The sequence below is a fragment of the Salmo trutta genome, chromosome 8, assembly GCF_901001165.1.
Source record: "Salmo trutta chromosome 8, fSalTru1.1, whole genome shotgun sequence".
NCBI lineage: Eukaryota > Metazoa > Chordata > Actinopteri > Salmoniformes > Salmonidae > Salmo > Salmo trutta.
In genome coordinates, this window is record NC_042964.1 from 3,964,516 (window position 1) to 3,986,678 (window position 22,163).

General features: G+C 41.8%; 1 protein-coding gene across 5 annotated transcripts in view; it reads right to left on the bottom strand.

Moving 5' to 3' along the window:
• The window catches only part of elavl2 (ELAV like neuron-specific RNA binding protein 2), a 53,295-nt gene that overhangs the window by 20,123 nt on the left and 11,009 nt on the right, over positions 1-22,163 (bottom strand). For 3 of the 5 annotated variants that reach the window (XM_029759749.1, XM_029759751.1, XM_029759748.1), the window contains exons 2-3: positions 11,924-12,014; positions 1,916-2,159 (exon numbers count right to left, since the gene is read on the bottom strand). In XM_029759749.1, coding sequence (XP_029615609.1) covers positions 1,916-2,159; positions 11,924-11,995 — 316 coding nt within the window. In that variant the 5' untranslated portion in view covers positions 11,996-12,014. The remainder of the gene's footprint in view (positions 1-1,915; positions 2,160-11,923; positions 12,015-22,163) is intronic. The other 2 variants (XM_029759750.1, XM_029759752.1) reach the window with 2 other exon arrangements.

Genomic DNA, 22,163 nt, shown 5'->3' on the forward strand with positions numbered 1-22,163 from the left:
GAGACTTGGGGGAAAAAAACACGCAGGGCTTAAAATTAACCTGTTTATCCACTTGTCCTTTAGACACGGTGACTGAATGTTTGATGCAAGAAACCACTTTACAAAATAATTCCCATAAAATGATTACAGAAAAGACGAATTATGCCACCCTCTTCCTATTGGCTAATTCAATCCCATTAAAAATACAACACCCCTATAAAGACAGAGAGGGGGGAAAAAAAAGCTCGCTTTTCAAAGACGTATAGAAATGTACACATTTTGTGCTCTTGTAGGAAGCAAATCGCACCGCAATTCCTGACTATAAAATATCTATAACTGGGCTAAAAACTCACTAGCAAAGAATATGAACAAAAATGTGCACACGTGGCTACAGTACATGCAGCTCTCACTGATCTCAAAACAAGCTGCATCTACTCACGACCGCTCATGCTGTAAACACAGTCCAGTTCAAAAAGGGACTGACAGATCCATATGACAATTATGTATTTGCATATAGATGTGTTCTGCCTACAACCAAATTCTCTTACGTAGTTTGTTTTGGTATGTTGCATTGAAAGTGGCTAATATTGTGTTGATTTGATCAATTGCCACATTAAAAATGGAAACGATAATGATAAGAGGGAGAAGAAAAAAAAAGTTGAAATCTCATGTTTTTCAGTGGGCTGATATTTCTTCTGCACAGCAGTCTTCTGGAACATTGCTTACGAGTACAAAAACACATTGAGTCAATTCAAATGGTTTCACTTGCTATGGGTGGGGTGGGGGATTGATATGACCTTCAGAGTCTACCAATGGGATAAGGCACCGCACTACACTGAGGCACAGTAAATGTTTCAGGGTCAAATGCAAATGAAAACGGATACAATTCTCACTACAGCTAAAGACGCACTACCAAGTCCCTGTGTGTGAGAGTACTAACCAGCAGAGAGAGGTCTAGGTAACCTTGATACACTGAGCAGTTATGAGCCAACAGCATCATCTACCCCAGGGGTCTCAAACTCTTCCCATGGAAGGTCTAGTGTTTGCTGGTTTTTACCTTCAATTAAGACCTAGACAACCAGGTGAGGGGAGTTCCTAACTAATCACTGACCTTAATTCAATCGATCAAGTACAAGGGAGGATCGAAAACAGGCAGACACTCTGCCCTCAGTGGAATGAGTTTGACACGTGATCTACATAGTCATGTCCGAGATGTCATGTCAATGTGTGCTTATGCCTTTTGCTTGAGCTCTGCAGCATTTCCCCTTCCTTCACACAGCCACTGATCTAAAATGGTGACATTATGATTTCCACCTAGAAAAGCCATTCAACAAATACAGGTGTATTACAGTGAAAATAATCACCTCAGGTAAAATTTCTGGACAAAATCCTGTAAAATGTTAGCGTAGGAAGAGTCCTTTTCCATTAAAAGGAAAACAAATGTTTCATGTCCAGATACCCAAAAGGTTGCCCTCTTTTGGCATGATGGATGACAGGAGCAAGCTTTTTTTAAGTTAAACCAGTGATATTTAACAATTTAAAAATCAGTCCTTTCTAGAGTAAGTCAATCTGGTTTGCTGCTGGGTAAGTTTCATAATGGCTTTCACTTAGAGATGCCATCTAATTATACCATTTTGTTCAGAGACTTATCGCCTCACTAAATATAATCTTTAAAAGCAAGATTCATGCTTTAATTGGGGATAAAAAGCACAACGTTCCATAATTTATGACACTGGAGAATAAAATGGCATCAAGTTAGTGAGGGGGGGAAAAAATGGATGCAAGAGAGGCAAATGCCCATGACATCATCCACCCATAAACCACCACATGGCTGTGGTCTCAACTGATATACCCCTCCCAAAAAATAAACATTTACAACTTTAAAAGAAAACAACAAAATAGCTCTTAACAATTCAGTGGCATCTGCATACCTTACCTGTTATTTTGTCTCGAACTAATTTACAGGACTCAATTTCCCCGATGCTCCCAAACAAACTCTTGAGCTCTTCTTGGGTCATGTTCTGAGGCAGGTAGTTTACTATCAAGTTAGTTTTACTGTCCTCCATGCTCCCCGACTCTACCGGAGAGGAGCAGTTGTTTGAGATTGTTGAGGGACCGTTGCTCGTGTTGTTGCAAGTGGGCCCATTGGACAGCTGTGTTTCCATGGCTGCAATTACCTGCTAAAGAGACAGAAAAGTCCACATGCTAACAGACCGGGTACAAATACCATTTCAAAAACATTAATTACTTCTACAAACATTCAAAGTTATATCTTTTATTTGAAAATACATGTTTTTTTATTAATGAATTTGGAAATAAACTTGGAAAGCATTTAAAATTCTAAAATGTATTTGAAAACTAAAATAATTTTGGTAAAGATTTTTTATTTAATTTCTTTTTTACAAATTACCTGTAAAATACTAATAAAAACACTTGTTTTGAGCTGTGTGTATATTTAAATGCGCACAGAAAAAAAGTATATTAAATACCAGATACTCAAATACACATGTATTTGAAGCCAGCTCATGTTAATAAAGCCAACAGCAAGCTGACATATTGGATCGCTAAAGGATGCTCTTCACATTGAGGATTGAATTCAAACTGAAGCCATTCTATGACACCATATCACGCTTACAGCCTCTCACTTTTGGGAACTGTGTAAAGTTGGACTGAACTGTAAAAAGAAAAAAAAGAATACAATTACATGAACACCAATTAGTGTGAGGAGACCCATTATAATAGGCTGATGAACACTATGCTAGTTATCACAGAGTACTCAAGATTATGACTATTAGGCCTAAATGACTTAAAACCTGAAAACACAGCCCTCCCAGATACGTGTGTTACAGGCATAGGCCATTGTATCCCCATTATATAATTCAGTGGCTGCAGTTCCGGAATATGTGGAACTAAAGACAGATTTCTGCTCAGGATGTACAATATTTTCTACTTTTTTAAGTAGGGGAGTGGATCAGAAATGTGACCACCATTTGCCTTATGCAGCACAACACATTTTCACAGAGTTGATCTGGCTATTGATCATGGCCTGTGGAATGTTGTCCCACTCTTCAATGGCTGTGCAAAGTTGCTGGATATTGGCGGAAACTGGAACACGCTGTCCTACACGTTGATCCAGAGCATCCCAAACATGCTCAATGGGTTACATTTAATTCACTGAAGAACAGGGACATTTTCAGCTTCCAGGAAGTGTGTCCAGATCCTTGCGACATGGGGCCGTGCAATATGCTGAAACATGAGGTGATGGCGGCGGATAAATGTCACGACAATGGGCCTCCGGATCTCGTCACGGTACCTTTTTGCGCAAAACATTGAGAAATAAGCTTTTTGTGCATCTGGGCTCTTATTTCAGCTCATGAAACCAACACTTTACATGTTGCGTTTATATTTGTTCTCACCACATACATAAAAGTTTGGGGTCACTTAGAAATGTTCTTGTTTTTGAAAGAAAAGCACTTTGTCCATTAAAATAACATGAAATTGATCAGAAATACAGTGTAGACATTATTAATGTTGTAAATGACTATTGTAGCTGGAAACGGCAGATTTTTTTATGGAATATCTACATAGGCGTACAGAGGCCCATTATCAGCAACCATCACTCCTGTGTTCCAATTGCACGTTGTGTTAGTGAATCAAAGTTGATCATTTAAAAAAAAAAAAAGGCTAATTGATCATTAGGAAAACCCTTTTGCAATGACGTTAGCACAGCTGAAAACTGTTATTCCTGATTAAAGAAGATATAAAACTGGCCTTCTTTAGACTAGTTGAGTATCTGGAGCATCAGTATTTGTGGGTTCAATAACAGGCTCAAAATGGCCAGAAACAAAGAACTTTCTTCTGAAACTCGTCAGTCTATTCTTGTTCTGAGAAATGAAGGCTATTCCATGTGAGAAATTGCCAAGAAACTAAAGATCTCATACAACGCTGTGTACTACTCCCTTCACAGAACAGCACAAACTGTCTCTAACCTGAGTAGAAAGAGAGGGAGGCCCAAATGCACAACTGAGCAATAGGACAAGTACATTAGAATGTCTAGTTTGAGAAACAGATGCCTCAAATCCTCAACTAGCAGCTTCATTAAATAGTACCTGCAAAACCCCAGTCTCAACGTCAACAGTGAAGAGGAAGCTCCGGAATGCTGGCCTCAGTTGTGCACCGGGGCCTCCCACTCAGGTTAGAGACAGTTTCCTCTGTTGTGAAGGGAGTAGTACACAGCATTGTACGAGACCTTTAGTTTCTTTAAAAAAACAAGGACATTGCTAAGTGACCCCAAACTTTTGAACAGTAATAAAATATGATTGTTCGTTCAAAATCGCCACCAGGTGATTTTCACCTGTTCAGAAATATGAGGTAGACATTAGGGTACATCATGTCGGGTGAGGGCTCAGAAGAGTGTGAGAGCAAAGCAGTGAGAAACTTGAATGTGTAAAATAACACGCGCAAAACGTTATTTGGATCCTTAGTTCTGAGAAAGAAGCTTCCAGAGGGGCGAAAACTATTTGTACCCTCTGCCTAGGGCTTATATAAATTTCCCCTTCTTAGACTATAGCAGAAGTTAAATAAACTTTCAGGATGCTGCAGCAATGTGTTATTTCCCTTCGTGTTAGAGGGATGGGACCTCACTAAAGAGCATGAAAAGTGCAATGTGTTACTGTAATCAAGTTATCAACTTCCTGGTTCCATAATTACACAGTTTTAAGTTGGCCCAGGTCAAGACTTGTCAGAAAAAAATACAAAAAAAATAGATACTTTAATTTTAACTGACCCATCCTTCATATGGCATCTCAAATATGAGAGAGGTGCATTGACTTCCTTTGAATAAGTGCAAAGTTTAGACGTGTTAAGGGAAACCACAGTCCCGTGTGGCTCAGTTGGTAGAGCATGGAGTTTGCAACGCCAAGGTTGTGGGTTCGATTCCTGCACTGCTGTAGGGTTGCACAATAGGCTGTTTGCAACTAATTGCAAAATGTTTTTAACCAAATATTGCCATTGAGATTTTCAAAACACTTAGGTGAACTGTTAGAATCATAGTAATAAAACAATTATATGATTGGAATAGTGTTTCCCAGGGGACAGTAGTGACATTTGAATACTCAAACAAAATCTTCACATTCCTGTCCGATTCAGAACATGCGGTAGCATAAATATGCAGATCTAGGTATACCACCACTGTATTAGAGCTAAAGTTTCTTAACCAGAATTGCATATGTGCAACTTGCTAAGAGTAACTAGCGTTTTGCAAATAGCAATTTGGAAGCGAACAGTAATCTACCGGAGAACTGGCACCTGTGCCTGCCTGATTGAGTGACAGTGACAGGGGGATGTGTGTCATCCGCATTTTGCCCAACCTCTGAATGAGGTGCCGAGGGGCTGCCATTCTACATTGGCAGTAGAATGGCCTTACTGAAAAGCTCAGTGACTTTCAATGTCGCACCGTCATAGGATTCCACCTTCCCAACAAGTCAGTGTCAAGTTTTTGCCCTGCGAGAGCTGCCCCGGTCTACCGTAAGTGATGTTACGTCTAGGACAGGGCTGCCCAAACCTCTTCCTGGAGATCTACTGTCCTGTAGGTTCAGTCCAACTCTAATTTAGCATATCTGATTCAGCTAGTTAAGGTCTTGTTGAGCAGCTAATTAGTAGAATCAAGTGTGTTAAATTAGGATTGGACTTAAAACCCACAGGACAGTAGATCTCCAGGAAGAGGGTTGGGGAGCACTGGTCTAGGAGCCACACAAGCTCTCAGAATGGGACCGCAGAGTGCTGAAGCACGTAAAAATAGTCTGTCCTTGGTTGCAACACCCACTACCGAGTCCCAAACTGCCTCTGGAAGCAAAATCAGCACAAGGACTGTTCGTCGGGAGCTTAATGAAATGGGTTTCCATGGCCGAACAGCAGCACACAAGCCTAAGATCACCATACACAATGCCAAGCATTGGCTGGAGTGGTGTAAAGCTCGCTGCCATTGGACTCTGGAGCAGTGGAAATGCGTTCTCTGGAGTGATGAATCACGCTGCACCATCTAACACTGACAGACAAAGCTGGGTTTGGCGGATGCCAGGAGAACACTACCTGCCCCAATACATAGTGCCAACTGTAAAGTTTGGTGGAGGAATAATGGTCTGGGGTTGTTTTTCATGGTTCGGGCTACGCCCCTTAGTTCCAGTGAAGGAAAATCCTAACGACAGCATAAAAATACATGCCTGATGATTGTGCTTCCAACTTTGTGGCAACAGTTAGGGAAGGCCTTTTCCTGTTTCAGCATGACAAAACAAGGTCCATACAGAAATTTAAATTACCTAAAATTATTTTACCTTTAACTAGGCAAGTCAGTAAGACCAAATTCTTATTTACAATGACGGCCTACCGGGGAACAGTGGGTTAACTGCCTTGTTCAGGGGCAGAATGACAAATTTTAACCTTGTCAGCTCGGGGATTCGTTTACTGGCCCAACGCTCTAACCACTACGCTACTTGCCGCCCCAAAAGTGACATACTAGATGGTTTGTCGAGATCGGTGTGGATGAACTTGACTGGGCTGCAGAGCCCTGACGTCAACCCCGTCGAACACCATTGGGATGAATTGGAAAGCCGACTGCGAGCCATGCCTAATCTCCCAACATCAGTGCCCGACCTCACTAATGCTTGTGGGTAAATGGAAGCAAGTCCCCGCAGCAGTATTCCAACATCTAGTGGATAGCCTACTCAGAAGAGTGGAGGCTGTTATTGCAGCAAAGGGGGGGAACTAACTCCATATTAATGCCCATGATTTTGGAATGAGATGTTCAACGAGCAGGTGTCCACATACTTTTGGTCATGTAGAGATGGATATATAGATACACGCACAACAAGAATAAATGCAACATGTAAAGTGTTGGTCCCATGAGCTGAAAGATACCATAAACGTTCCATACGCACAAAATGCTTATTTCTCTCAAATTGTGTGCATAAATGTGTTTGCATCCATGTTAGTGAGCATTTCTCCTTTGCCAAGATAATCCATCCACCTGACAGGTGTGGCATATCAAGAAGCTGATTAAACAGCATGATCATTACACAGGTGCACCTGGTGATGGGGACAAAGTGTCACTAAAATGGGCAGTTGTCTCACAACACAATGCCACAGATGTGTCAAGTTGAGGGAGTGTACAATTGGCATGCAGACTGCAGAAATGTCCACCAGAGCTGTTGGATGACTATATTTAATGTTCATGTCTCTACCAAAAACGGCCTCCAACGTGGTTGAGGATTTGGCAGTACATCCAACTAGACTCACAACCGCGTGTAACCAAGCCAGCCCAGGACTTCCACATCTGGCTTCACCTGTGGGATCGTCTGATTGGCTGGGCCTGGCTCCCCAGTGGGTGGGTCTATGGCACCCATACCCAGTTGTGAAATCCATAGATTAGGGCCTAAGGAAATTTCAATTGACCAATTTATGTATATGAACTGTAACTTTAAATTGTTGCATTTATATTATATTTTGTCTAGTATGTATGCATACAAACACTATTCAGACCCCTTGACTTTTAACATTTTTAGGTTACAGCCTTATTTTAAACAGTTTAAATAGTTTTCCCCTCAATAACACAGGTTAAGAATTTTTGCAAATATATATAAAAAAAAAATTTCAATGAAATACTCAGTACTTTGTTGAAGCACCTTCGGCAGCCTCGAGTCTTATTGGGTATGACGCTACAAGCTTGGTACACCTGTATTTGGGGAGTTTCTCACATTCTTCTCTGCAGATCCTCTCAAGCTCTGTCAGTTGGATGAGGGGCATCGCTGCACAGCTATGTTTCAGGTCTCAAGAGATGTTTGGTCGGGTTCAAGTCCGGCCTCTGGCTGGGCCACTCAAGGACATCCAGTGACTACCCACTCCTGTGTTGTCTTGGCTGGGTGCGTAGGGTCGTTGTGAACCTTCACCCCTGTCTGAGGTCCAGAGCACCCTGGAGCAGGTTTTCAAAGAACTCGCTGTACTTCGCTCCGTTCATCTTTCCCTCGATCCTGACAAGTCTTCCAGTCCTGGCAGCTGAAAAACATCCCCACAGCATGCTGCCACCACGCTTCACGGTAGGGATGGTATTGGCCAGGTGATGTGCGGTGTCTGGTTTCTTCCAGACGTGACGCTTGGCATTCAGGCCAATGACTTCCAACTTGGTTTCATCAGACCAGAGAATCTTGTTTCTCATGGTCTGACAGTCCTTTAGGGCTCCCGAGTGGCGCAGCGGTCTAAGGCACTAGATCTCAGGGCTAGAGGCGTCACTACAGACACCCTGGTTCGAATCCAGGCTATCACAACCGGCCGTGATTGGGAGTCCCATAGGGTGGCGCACAATTGGCCCAGCGTCGTCCAGGTTTGGCCAGAGGCGGCTGTCATTGTAAATAAGAATTTGTTCATAACTGACTAGCCCAGTATATATTAAAAAAGTGTTTTATTAAGGTGCCTTTTGGCAAACTCCAAGCGGGCCGTCATGTGCTGTTTACTGAGGAGTGGCTTCCGTCTGGTCACTACCATAAAGGCTTAATTGGTAGAGTGTTGCAGAGATGGTTTTCCTTCTGGAAGGTTCTCCCATCTCCACAGAGGAACTGTCAGAGTGACTATAATTTAATGGTCACACCCTGACCAAGGCCCTACTTCCCTGATTGCGCAGTTTGGCTGAGCGGCCAGCTCCAGGAATAGTCTTGGTGGTTCCAAAATTCCATTTAAGAATGGAAGCCACTGTGTTCTTGGGGACCATCAAATGCTGCAGACATTTTTTTTGTACCCTTCCCCAGATCTGTACCTCGACACAATCATGTCTGAGCTTTACGGACAATTCCTTCGGCCTCATGGCTTGGTTATTGCGCTAACATACACTGTCAACTGTGGGACCTTCCAAATCATGTCCAAACAATTGAATTTACCACAGGTGGACTCCAAGTTGTACAATCATCAAGGATGATCGATAAAAACAGGATACACCGGAGCTCAATTTCAAGTCTCATAGCAAACGATATGAATACTTAAATATAAAAGGTTTATTTTTCATTAAAAATAAAATAAAAAAAGTACAAAAACTTGAAACCTGTTTTCGCTATGGGGTAGTGTGTGGATTGAACGGAAAAAAATATTTCATCCATTTTAGAATAAGGTTGTAATGTAAGAATGCACACACATTTGAAGTTGGAAGGTTACATACACTTAGGTTGGAGTCATGAAAACTCGTTTTTTAACCCCTCCACAAATTTCTTGTTAACAAACTATAGTTTTGGCAAGTCAGTTAGGACATCTACTTTGTGCAAATCACAAGAGCTTTAGAAGCTTCTGATAGGCTAATTGACATAATTTGAGTCAATTGGAGGTGTACCTGTGGATGCATTTCAAGGCATACCTTCAAACAGTGCCTCTTTGCTTGACATCAGGGGAAAAGCAAATGAAAAATAAGCCAAGACCTCAGAAAATAATTGTAGACCACAAGTCTGGTTCATCCTTGGGAGAAATTTCCAAACGCCTGAAGGTACCACGTTGATCTGTACAAACAATAGTACGTAAGTATAAACACCATGGGACCACACAGCTGTCATACTGCTCAGGAAGGAGACGCCTTCTGTCTCCTAGAGACGAACATACCTTGGTGTGAAAAGTGCAAATCAATCCTAGAACAACAGCAAAGGACCTTGTGAAGATGCTGGAGAAAAAAAAAAAAAGGTACAAAACTATCCACAGTAAAACAAGTCCTATAAAAAAAAAACGACAACCTGAAGTTGAACTGCTCCAAAACCGCCATAAAAAAAGCCAGACTACGGTTTGCAACTGCACATGAGGACAAAGATCATACTTTTTGGAATAATGTCCTCTGGTCAGGGCTTTGTGATGGCCACTCCAATACCTTGACTTTGTTGTCCTTAAGCCATTTTGCCACAACTTTGGAAGTATGCTTGGGGTCATTGTCCATTTGCGACCAAGCTGTAAGTCGCTCTGGATAAGAGCGTCTGCTAAATGACTAAAATGTAAATGTAAAATGTAACTTCCTGACTGATGTCTTGAGATGTTGCTTCAATATATCCACATAATTTTCCTGCCTCATGATGCCATCTATTTTGTGAAGTGCACCAGTCCCTTCTGCAGCAAAGCACCCCCACAACATGATGCTGCAACCCCTGTGCTTCACGGTTGGGATGGTGATCTTCAGCTTGCAAGCCTCCCCCTTTTTCCACCAAACGGTTCTATCGTTTCATCAGACCAGAGGACATTTCTCTAAAAAGCTCGATCTTTGTCCCCACGTGCAGTTGCAAATGTAGTCTGGATTTTTTTTTTATGGCGGTTTTGGAGCAGTGGCTTCTTCCTTGCCGAGCGGCTTTTCAGATTATGTCGATATAGGACTCGTTTTACTGTGGATACACATACTTTTGTACCCGTTTCCTCCGGCATCTTCACAAGGTCCTTTACTGTTGTTCTGGGATTGATTTGCACTTTTCGCACCAAGGTATGTTCATCTCTAGGAGACAGAACGCGTCTCCTTCCTGAGTGGTATGAAGGCTGCGTGGTCCCATGGTGTTTATACTTGCGTACTATTGTTTGTACAGATGAACGTGGTACCTTCAGGCGTTTGGAAATTGCTCCCAATTTCTTTTGATTTCCCCATGATGTCAAGGAAAGAGGCACTGAGTTTGAAGGTAGGCCTTGAAATACATCCACAGGTACACCTCCAATTGACTCAAATTATGTCAATTAGCCTATCAGAAGCTTCTAAAGCCATGACATCATTTTCTGGAATTTTCCCAAGCGGTTTAAAGGCACAGTCAACTTAGTGTATGTAAACTTCTGACTCACTGGAATTGTGATACAGTGAAATAATCGGTCTAAACAATTGTTGGAAAAATTACATGTGTCATGCATAAAGTAGATGTCCTAACCGACTTGCCAAAACTATAGTTTGTTAACCAGAAATGTGTGGAGTGGCTGAAAATTGAGTTAATGACTCCAACCTAAGTGTATGTAAACTTTCCACTTCAACTGTATGTGTACACCAAAAGATGGTTAAATTAACCGTTATCTGATAGAAACGGGGCATTATTTGAAAAAATTGGAAGGGTGGCAATATTTTTGGCCACAACTGTATATATAGCAATGATTGGGGGGAGGAATGTAATAATTTGGCATACCACAATATTATTTTGGCCAAAATATCGCTACTTTGACTCCAAGGATCGATTTGTTTTTGCGAGGTTGCGTTAGCCAACACTAGTTGGCAGTAACTGCGCCAAAACTGGTATTTTTCATCCAATAGCTTGTTCTCCATCTTCTTTGTAAATAGTGAGCCAACATTTTCTCAGCACTTATTTCCATGACTCATCAAAAGCACATTTTCTCAAATCTCACGTCTCTCTGCAGCAGACCTAGTGAGCAATATGTTTGGAACATTTACATCGCAATACATATAGAATTGCAAAATATATCCTATCGGCACCTAAGTATCGTGATGTCCCTGGCAATTCCCAGCCCTAACGGACCGTTAAATTCAGTAGGTCATCTCCATCATTCAAGTCAGTGTTGTGAATACAAATAGTTGCTTGACTACAACCATGAGAATAATGGCACTACAAAAACCAAAAGTACTACAGGATAGGATGTCATACTTCTCCAAAAAACTACATCTCCCTACAAGTATTTCAAATGCTATACTACTTTCTAAGTGCATACATTTTAGACAGTCATTATCAAAGTGACAGTTTTAGACCATACCAAAAAAATGGACAGACTACTACAAGTTTCTCGTAACCAAAATAGAAAAGCACCGTAAATTAGCCTAATATTGAACACAAAAGACAGTTCTGGCAAAATTGGTGAGAGCTAGTCAGTCATTGGTATGGCCTGAGATGATGAGCATTTAAAAAAATAATAAATCGGCCAAATGAATTAAAGAAGAAGAAGTGCCACCAACCCCAGTCCAAGGCTCTGCCGCCCACGAACCACTTCTAAGCAGAGAAGCCACGTCGCACAGTCTGACTGCCATGTTAGTTTGGAGTTGCCGTCTGCAAATATGGGGACACAAAAAGTACGGTATGTTAGATTCAACGGAACAAAAGCAAGTCAGTGGGGGGGAGAGAAATCACTTAATTGTTGGGAGAGGGGAGGTCATAATAAGTAAGTCATCTTTAGGAAGGAGCAGAAATGAGACGGAGGAAATATCTGTATGGAGTTAGAATCAAGAAAAATCAGGCCACGCAAACAGGAACAACAAGCATGAGTAATGATAATTAGTTGAATGGATGGGATGCGTCAGAGTAAAAGCCATAGAGATGCACAGTACAGCTTACATCTGAAGCTCACCAGATATAGAGCCACCGCTTTTATTATGCTGACACATTCACTAACCAATGATCAAGTAGCTCACAAAGCACTAATATCCCCCCAATCTGATGTCATTCAAATTACATTGCGTCTCATGTGATCAAGCAAAATTGGGCTACAGTCAGGTCTTTGTAACCCTAAACCAGGTTATAACCACAACAAGTCAGGTATAGCCAAGCCTACTACATCAAATCACTAATAATCAAAGTGGATACATTTCGCCACAGTCGAAATCTGAGGAAGGTCCAGTCCAACAAAGCACGACAGATCTCCCTCTGGAGACTATGGTATTTAAAAAATAAATAAATAAAATCACACACACACACACACACTTAAAAAACATCAATGTAGTCAGAAAATGGAAACATCACCTAGTTAAAAAAAAAGAAACCATCTTTAACTGCCATAACCGTAACCAGAAGACAAAGTTAAGCATGACGGGAAAAAGGAAACCTCTCAAAAGCAGTGGAAGTGTTAAAAATCACTGACCAAAAATATAGATGCAACAATTTCAAAGACCGTTACATTTCATAGAATGAAAAAAAAAAAAAATCAGTCCAAAATAAATTCATTAGGCCCCAATCTATGGATATCACATGACTGGGAATACAGATATGCATCTGTTGGTCACAGATACCTTTAAAAAAAAAAAGGTAGGGGCGTGAATCAGAAAACCAGTCAGTATCTGGTGTGACCACCATTTGCCTCATGCAGCGCGACACATCTCCTTCACATAGAGTTGATCAGGCTGTTGATTGTGGCCTTTGGAATGTTGTCCCACTCCTCAATGGCTGTGCGAAGTTGCTGGATATTGGAGGGAACTGGAAGACGCTGTCGTACACGTTGATCCAGAGCATCCCAAATATGCTCAATGGGTGTATGAGTATGCAAGCCACGGAAGAACTGACATTTTCAGCTTCCAGGAATGTTGTACAGAGCAGTGTGACATTGGGCCGTGCTTCACCATGCTGAAACATGAGGTGATGGCTGCAGATGAATGGCAAGACAGATTTCAGGATCTCATCAAGGCATCTCTGTGCATTCCAATTGCCATCGGTAAAATGCAATTGTGTTCGTCGTCTAGCTTATGCCTGCCGATACCATAACCCCACCATGGGGCATTTTTTTCCACAACGTTATCAGCAAACCGCTCGCCCACACAATGCCATACACGTGGTATGCGATTGTGAGGCCGGTTGGAGGCACTGCCAAATTCTCTAAAATGACATTGAAGGCGGCTTATGGTAGAGAAATGAACATTCAACAGTGGACATTCTTGTAGTCAGCATGCCAATTGCGCGCTCCCTCAAAACTTGATACTTCTGCGGCATTGCGTTGTGACAAAACTGCACATTTTCAGTGGCCTTTTATTGTCCCCAGCACAAGGTCCCCCTGTGTATTGATGCCTTTTAAGCAGATTCTTGATCTGTCAAAGCTGTCAGGTGGGTGGATTATCTTGGTAGCGATAAACAAATGTCACATTTTTGGGGGGAGAAATAAGCTTCTTGTTTGTCTGGAACATTTCTGGGATCTTTTATTTCAGCTCATAAAACATGGGACCAACACTTTACATTTTGCGTTTATATTTTTGCTCAATGTACATGTATCAAGTGCTACTCAGTTTAGTGCAAACACGCAATCTGAAAAAACATTGGCTCTTATTGTGAAGTCACAACCTTTGCGACTACTCATAACACCAGCGCAGAAACACCATCAAAATCTTAATATGTTACAGTCATGTCTGAGCCTTGATAACCAGCATGTTCTAATTTACCATTACATGTTACTATTCCAAACAAACATCAACATTGACAAGTCAATTAATGTATGCATTTCTGTAAATATGAACACAAGACTAGGCCTATTTGTTGCATTTTAAAATCAATATTTTATTGGTAGGAACAGACTGAGCTCTTGATGTCACAACTGCAAAATGGTTCGATACTCAGGGTACGACAGTTTAATACACACGAGAATCTGCAGCCCACTCAAATACATGCACAAAAGTGCAATCCAGAAGCAATGTTGCCACTGGCAACAGACTGACATTGAACTATGAAAAGACAACTTGCTTTGAATTGTTTGAAACAAATACGCTTTAATCAATGGTTTACCGTCTCCCCGTGAATTCCAATATCACGTATGTTTACTTAGCCTAACAAAGCTGAAAAGATGAACACCTTCAGTTTTACTTAGTTAGCCTAACAAAGCTGAAAAGATGAAAACATTCAGTTTTACCCATGACTCTTAGCACATCATAACCCACATGATGTACCTTAACACATCTCAATTGAAACTAACCTTGCTGTATTTACCTATTGGCTAGTGTTCGAGGAAGATTACAAATGATTGAATTTTGATGAGACAAGCCAAGCTAGCGTGACTTCTTGTCAGATAACTTTTTAACCCGTTGTTCGACTATAGTTAAGTTGTTAGACGGCAGCATTTCTAATGAATATTTAAGAGTATCACAATGCATGTTTCCCCTAGATTTATGTTTCAGGCAGTCAAAAAAAAAAGCCCCAAAGCCAGCAACCAGGAGAGTCAACCTAAAACCAACAGAGTAAGCCAAACTTTTACAGTGAGGCAACATCAAGAGGCTTTAGGTAGTAATGTCCCTTTACCAAGGTCAACGCTGTAACTAAACTAGGGCTCTACAGCTGACCACGCAGAATTACACAGCTCTTTACAACAGTAGTGGCAGTCACAAGGACACCATAATGAGATCAGTTAGGCTGAACATGGCGGGACTAGAATTACTTCCAACATGGTGTGTACTCTGGCTTTTCTGCTCTTAGTAATGCTTGAACAGCCCTTCATCTGACTGGTGTGGCTTTTATCATTAATGACAGCCCTTCAGATGAACCTCAAAACAATGGATTCAATTCATCTCCAGACCAAATATCAATGTAGGGCCTACACTTCACCTCAAGGTTAATAATCCATTTTGAGTTTGGTTAGAAAAAATGTAATTACATTTAAAAAAAAAAAAAAAAATGGTTGCTGACTGTCAGAACTGGCTGGTTTACTGAAAACTGAACATGCACACAATGGCCAAAAGTATGTGGGGCATCCCATCGAACGGCTCATTCCAAAATCATGGGTATAAATATGGAGTTGGTCCCCCCTTCGTTGCTATAACGGCCCCTGAAGAGCGGAGAAGGCTTTGCACTAGATTCTGGAACATTGCTTCAGGGACTTGCTTCCATTCATGAGGTCGGGCACTGACGTTGGGCAATTAGGCCTAGCCTGCAGTCGGCGGTCCAATTCATCCCAAAGATGTTCGTTGAGGTCGCGGTCAGGGTTCTGTGCAGGCCAGTCACATTCTTCCACACAAAAAATAAATAAATAAATAATAAATAAAGACAAAACATTTCTGTACAGACCTCACTTTGTGCACGGGGGCAATGTCATGCTGAAACAGGAAAGGGCCTTCCCGAAAACGGTTGCCTCAAAGTTGGAAGCACAGAATCGTTTAGAATGGCATTGTACGCTGTAGCGTTAAGGTTTCCCTTCACTGGAACTTATGGGTTCAGCTCAAACCATTATTCATCCGCCACCAAACTTTACAGTTGCCACTATGCATTGGGGCAGGTAGTGTCCTCCTTGCATCCGCCAAACCCAGATTCCACTGTTCCAAAGTCCAATGGCAGCGAGCTTCACACCACTCCAGTCGACGTTTTGCATTGCGCACGGTGATCTAGTCTTGTATGCGGCTGCTCAGCCATGGAAACCCATTGCATGAAGCTCCCAACAAACATTTATTGTGCTGACGTTGTGTCCAGACGCAGTTTGGAACTCTGGTAGTGAGTGTTCCAACCGAGGACAGAATTGTTACGCGCTACACACTTCAGTACTCGGCGGTCCCATTCTGTGAGCTTGTGTGGCCTACCACTTTGCGGCTGAGCAGTTGTTGCTCCTAGACGTTTCCACTACACAATAACAGCACTTATGGTTGACCGCGACGGCTCTAGCAGGGGTAGAAATTTGACAAACTGCCTTTTTGGTAAGGTGTCATCCTATGATGCTGCCACATTGAAAGTCACTGAGCTCTTCAGTAAGGCCATTCTACTGCCAATGTTTGTCTTCGGAGAGTGCATGGCTGTGTGCTCGATTTTATACACCTGTCAGCAACGGGTGAGGCCGAAATAGCCAAATCCACTAATTTGAAACTTCACAAGAGCGCCATCTGTCATCTCCTAGGTTGACAGAAAACCGCCTTCACTCTTGCTATAGCCTCTGCAGAGTCCAACAACAAATAGGTATACCCTCTAACGAGACTTCTTTTGGACCTTAAGGTGTCATCTTAACTCCTCCTCCACATTTACTAGATTGGTTGAACAGTTCTCTTCCCCTTTTCGTCAAGATTAGTATATTAGGGGGCTCTGGTGTCAAGGTGTTTATTTTACACCCGCTACGTTAGGTTACTCTTGCTATGACCTAATAAACTATATACATCCGGCACGGGAGGTTGGTGTCACCTTAATTGGGGAGGACGGGCTCATGGTAATGGCTGGAGTGGAACGGTATCAAATACATGCACCAATTTCCATGTGTTTGATAACATTCCATTTACTCCTTTCCAGCCATTATTATGAGCCATCCTCCCCTCAGCAGCCTCCACTGAAATCTGGCTGATTTGTTAAGAAACCTACACATTGTGTTACCTTGCTGTTACCCTTCATACACCACCATTTTAGAATAAATCCCATCAATAAATCCAAAAATACATTCAACTGAGAATACCAAGAAAATCAGGTTGTAAAGTTAAGGGGGGGGGGGGGGGGGCGTCCTGTCCTCAACAGGCCCCGTATTCACAGCAATCTAGGATCAGATTAGCCTTTTAGATCATAAGAACCTGACCCTAGATCAGCACTACTGTGAAACACTGAATACAGGACCCTGATATGAAAATAATTCAACAGGTGAAAGGTAAAACCCCATAATGCTTTCAAACCTGTCAACCTTATACAGGTCAGTGCAGATAAGGAGAACAAGGGAATCAAGTCCATTTACATATGAACTTACTCTCCCCTAATAGAATGTTAAGATTACTTCACAACAAATACAAAACATTTTTTGTTTTTTTACAAAAAAATAACACCAAATATCCTAGTCTCTCCAAATTGGGCCAAAACAGACAACGGCGCCACCAAACACCCAAATGTTGATGGAAGAAAGACTTGCTTTGTCACCTCCCATTCTTAGCGTCACCTTTAATTAGAAGTACAAAGTATAAACATTGGCCATTGTCCCACTGGAGAAACTGCTACAAGGCACAAATATTTCATTAGATAAACACTTAGAAAATGGAACTTGGCAAGGCTCTGCCTCAAAAATCTGTCCCAGTACAGGCTTTGTGCATGTGCAGCCAACCAGCAGCCTCATCCTGGCATTTGAGCATGGTGCATCTTGTCCCCCTGGAGGCCTTGCTGAGCAGTTATTTAAAAATAAATAAAAATCCGCAGTTAATGTTTATTTCATTTATTTATTTTTTAAACCAGTGTGCTAGGCTAAACCCATCCACCTCTGTTTTACCTCACTGAGCAGGCTCCCTTTTTAAAGACTCATTAAAATGCAGCAAGCTTAGTTACCGGCCCTCTCACATGGGGGGAAACTACACCTGGCCACAACAAAGAGCCACCACACCTGGCCGCAACGAACAGCCACCACACCTGGCCGCAACGAACAGCCACCACACCTGGCCGCAACGAACAGCCACCACACCTGGCCGCAACGAAGAGCCACCACACCTGGCCGCAACGAAGAGCCACCACACCTGGCCGCAACGAAGAGCCACCACACCTGGCCGCAACGAAGAGCCACCACACCTGGCCGCAACGAAGAGCCACCACACCTGGCCGCAACGAAGAGCCACCACACCTGGCCGCAACGAAGAGCCACCACACCTGGCAGCAACGAAAAGCCACCACACCTGGCAGCAACGAAAAGCCACCACACCTGGCAGCAACGAAAAGCCACCACACCTGGCAGCAACGAAAAGCCACCACACCTGGCAGCAACGAAAAGCCACCACACCTGGCAGCAACGAAAAGCCACCACACCTGGCAGCAACGAAAAGCCACCACACCTGGCAGCAACGAAAAGCCACTACACCTGACAGAGAAAGCTTAATTTAGGGAGTAAATGTGTCCGTTTAAATAAGGTGAAAAGACGTATACTTCTGACACTCTTACTAGTCAATATTTCATGAACCAGTTGCCTTTAGAACCTTAAAAAGATCCTAAACATACTGGCTCGGTCATATTTTTCATACAAAGTTAGTGTTGCACTACTGACGCTGAAATCTAGCTCCAGGTTACACATTGTTTCAGTCAGTTGGATTAAGTACCTGGTCTTGAGGGGGGGGGGGGGGGGGTGCAGGTTGTCTCATTGATTAGTGTCCAGGCTAATTAATAGGGTTCAGAAGACACTGTGCCGGGGTGTTTGAATGTGGGAAAGATATTCTACTGAATGAATCATGCCAGTTAATCAATTGAGACAGTGGGACAATGGCGTCCTGTGGATGCTGCAATCCCTCTGAACTCTCGATTTGCTCCAACTGGAGTACACTGCTTTTCTCGAGAACATTACAGGTAAAGTTAATGCCATTTCTACCCAAAATACACAGAACAAAACGCAAAATTGCAAAGACTTTACTGAGTTACAGTTCATAGAAGGAAATCAGTCAATTGAAATACATTCCTTAATCTCCTATGGATGTCACATGACCAATCTGGTGTGACTATTTGTCACATGCAGCGCAACACATCTCCTTTGCATAGAGTTGATCAGGCTGTTGATTGTGGAACGTTGTCTAACTCCTCTTCAATGGCTGTGCGAAGTTGATATTGGAACACATTGATCCGGAGCATCCCAAACATGCGCAAATGGGTAACATATTTGGTGCGTCTGCAGGGCACAGAAGAACTGGGACATTTTCAGCTTCCAGGAATTATATACAGATTCTTGCGACATGGGGCCGAGCATCATCATGCTGAAACATGAGGTGATGGCGCTGGATGAATGGCACGACAATGGGCATCAAGGATATTGTCAGGGTGTCTGTGCATTCAAATTGCCATTGATAAAATGCAAATGTGTACCATAACCCCAGCATTGGGCAATCTGTTCACAACATTGACATCAGCAAACCGCTCTCCCACACGACACCATACACATGGTTTGCCAAATTCTCTAAAACAATGTCAGAGGTGGCTTATGGTAGAGTAATTAACATTAAATTCTCTGGCAACATTCCCACAGTCAATATGCCACTTGTACGCTCCCTCAAAACTTGAGACATCTGTAGCATTGTGTTGTGTGACAAAACTGCACATTTTAGAGTGGCCTTTTATTGTCCCCAGCACAAGGTGCACTTTCGCAATGACTGTTTAAAAATCAGCTTGTTGATATGCCACACCTGTCAACTGGATGCATTATCTTGGCAAAGGAGAAATGCTCACTAACAGGGATGTAAACAACATTTGAGAGAAATTATAAAAATTGTGCGTATGGAACATTGCTGGGATCTTTTATTTCAGATCATGAAAACATGGGACCAACACATTACATGTTGAGTTTATATTTTTGTTCAGTACACAAAACGAGTCTAGGTGGCGATTCAGCTTTCATTTTTCCTAAGAATAGACTCATTGTGCACGTGATGTATTTTGAAACATTTATGACGAAGAATTCTACCACCGCAGAACTACAAACTACAAAAGAAACTGCTACTAACATGAGACAAGAATCAAAAATAGGTGGCAAGATTTATAGCCTGTGATTCAGTGCAATCAAAGCATTTACAGAAATCACATTAGTTCCAACAAATACTTACAGGATAAGTTCAATAATAAAACTGCATTTAAAAGCAGTGTTTTCATTAGCGCCGGCCTTTACCTAGTCACACGATTATTTTTACCCCCACTTTATATTAAACTTAGCTACTTTTCTTTTAAAAGTTTAAATTAGATAGTCCGTCGAGCCCTCTCAAGCTAGAATGAGCGATATGCATCTTCTAGCGATCTGTTGATAGGATAGGCGCCTGTCGAAGCAAGCAATGACAGGGAAACGGAGTTTGTCCGGTCTCCCGGTACAATGTGTGGGTGGTTGGTTGCAGTCAAATTTCTTTACACAGAGGGGGGAGGAAAGCATGAAGCACGCAAATTTGCACATCCCATGTAATGCAAGTGGTACCGATGAGTAAATCCACTTAGCCTAAATAGTTGACATTTTATTTTGCACGTTTCATACAGCCAGCCACAGAGTTGTGGCGCAGTTTATTTTTATGTCCTGAGCTTTGATTGACAAGTGAACAGCAAGTGTTGACTCATTTTTAAAAAAGGTGTCTGATTGAATAGTCTCTCTCTACATCCCTTTTGCCATTCAAATCCTGCAATGTGGATGGATATATAATATTATAAACTGGGTGGTTCGAGCCTCGAATGCTGATTGGCAGACAGTCTTAAGCTCCTTAAATTTGCATATGCTACTGGTAGGCCTAGACTTCTTGGTGATTACCTGCAAAACGTAAATAAAAATGAAAACATTTGAAGATGGCGAATCATCACTGCAGGAACAATGGGTAGTGGAAAGCCTCATTCTGGTCCAAATATTACCATTACGGCCCTCACGGAATCCAGGCATTAAAACAGGATTCAAAAAATATTCTATAAAGTATTTCTCTTAGTAGGGAACCAACTAAATGGATTGAAAATTAAATTTGCGCAAGTGTATCATAAAACATCCATGATTCATACTTCCCGCAACTTTCTCAAGAGGCAATGAGAAACATCGCCGTCTGCGATGCGCTTGTCTCCCTCCGTGTAGCCGTTAGCGATGACGCTAGTGAAAACAGGCTAACCTTCTCAAAATGTTGACAAAAGTAGCCTACGCTTACCTGCCGGAATGACAATGATTATTTTCATCAATCTAGTGGGTACACATTACATGTGTGCTACAAACACACCGCTATACAACAACTGCCTCTCGCTAAGTGTGCACTTGAATTAAAAATGTTAACTACACCCATAAATCTACATTGATCATATTTTTCCACAGACCTCCAAACATGGTCTCCTGGTTTGATCATTGTGGACAATTCTTTTTTTTTTTAATATATATTTGGGAAAAGACCAAGATTGAATCATGCAAAAATTGATTTTTATAGAGCCCTACCTAATGATAATTTATTAAATTTAGGCTACATAAAACCTTAAATATATAATAAGACCAGGGCTCTAAATAACGTAGCACTGATACTCCCAACTTTAAAAAAGTATGGAACACCACAAAGTAAGATTTATTTTTATTGATTGAGAGAACTACAATTCAAATAGGCCCAATAATGGCTACTTTTGAAGCACGTGGTGGGCTAGAAACTAATACGTAACCCTGTAAATAGATTTATTAGAAGAGCCAAAATGTTCATCCGAATACCCGTCGTTGAGATGAGTCATTTGTGGAATATTAGGTCGCTACATTGTGTAGAAGCACTATTTCCTGTTGAGATTCATTACATAGAAAATTGTATACCGTCTCTTTAACCTGTCAAGGTATAGGGGGCAGTATTTTCGATTTCGGATGAAAAACGTGCCCAGAGTAAACTACCTAATACTCGGGCCCAGAGTCAAATATTTGCATATTATTACTAGATTTGGATAGAAAAAAAACTCAAGTTTCTAAAACTGTTTGAATTATGTCTGAGTATAACAGAACTCATATGGCAGGCAAAAACCTGAGAAAAATCCAACCAGGAAGTGGGAAATCTGATGCTTGTCATCTTTAAGTCATTGCCTATCTAACAGTGACTTAGGGTTCATTTTGCA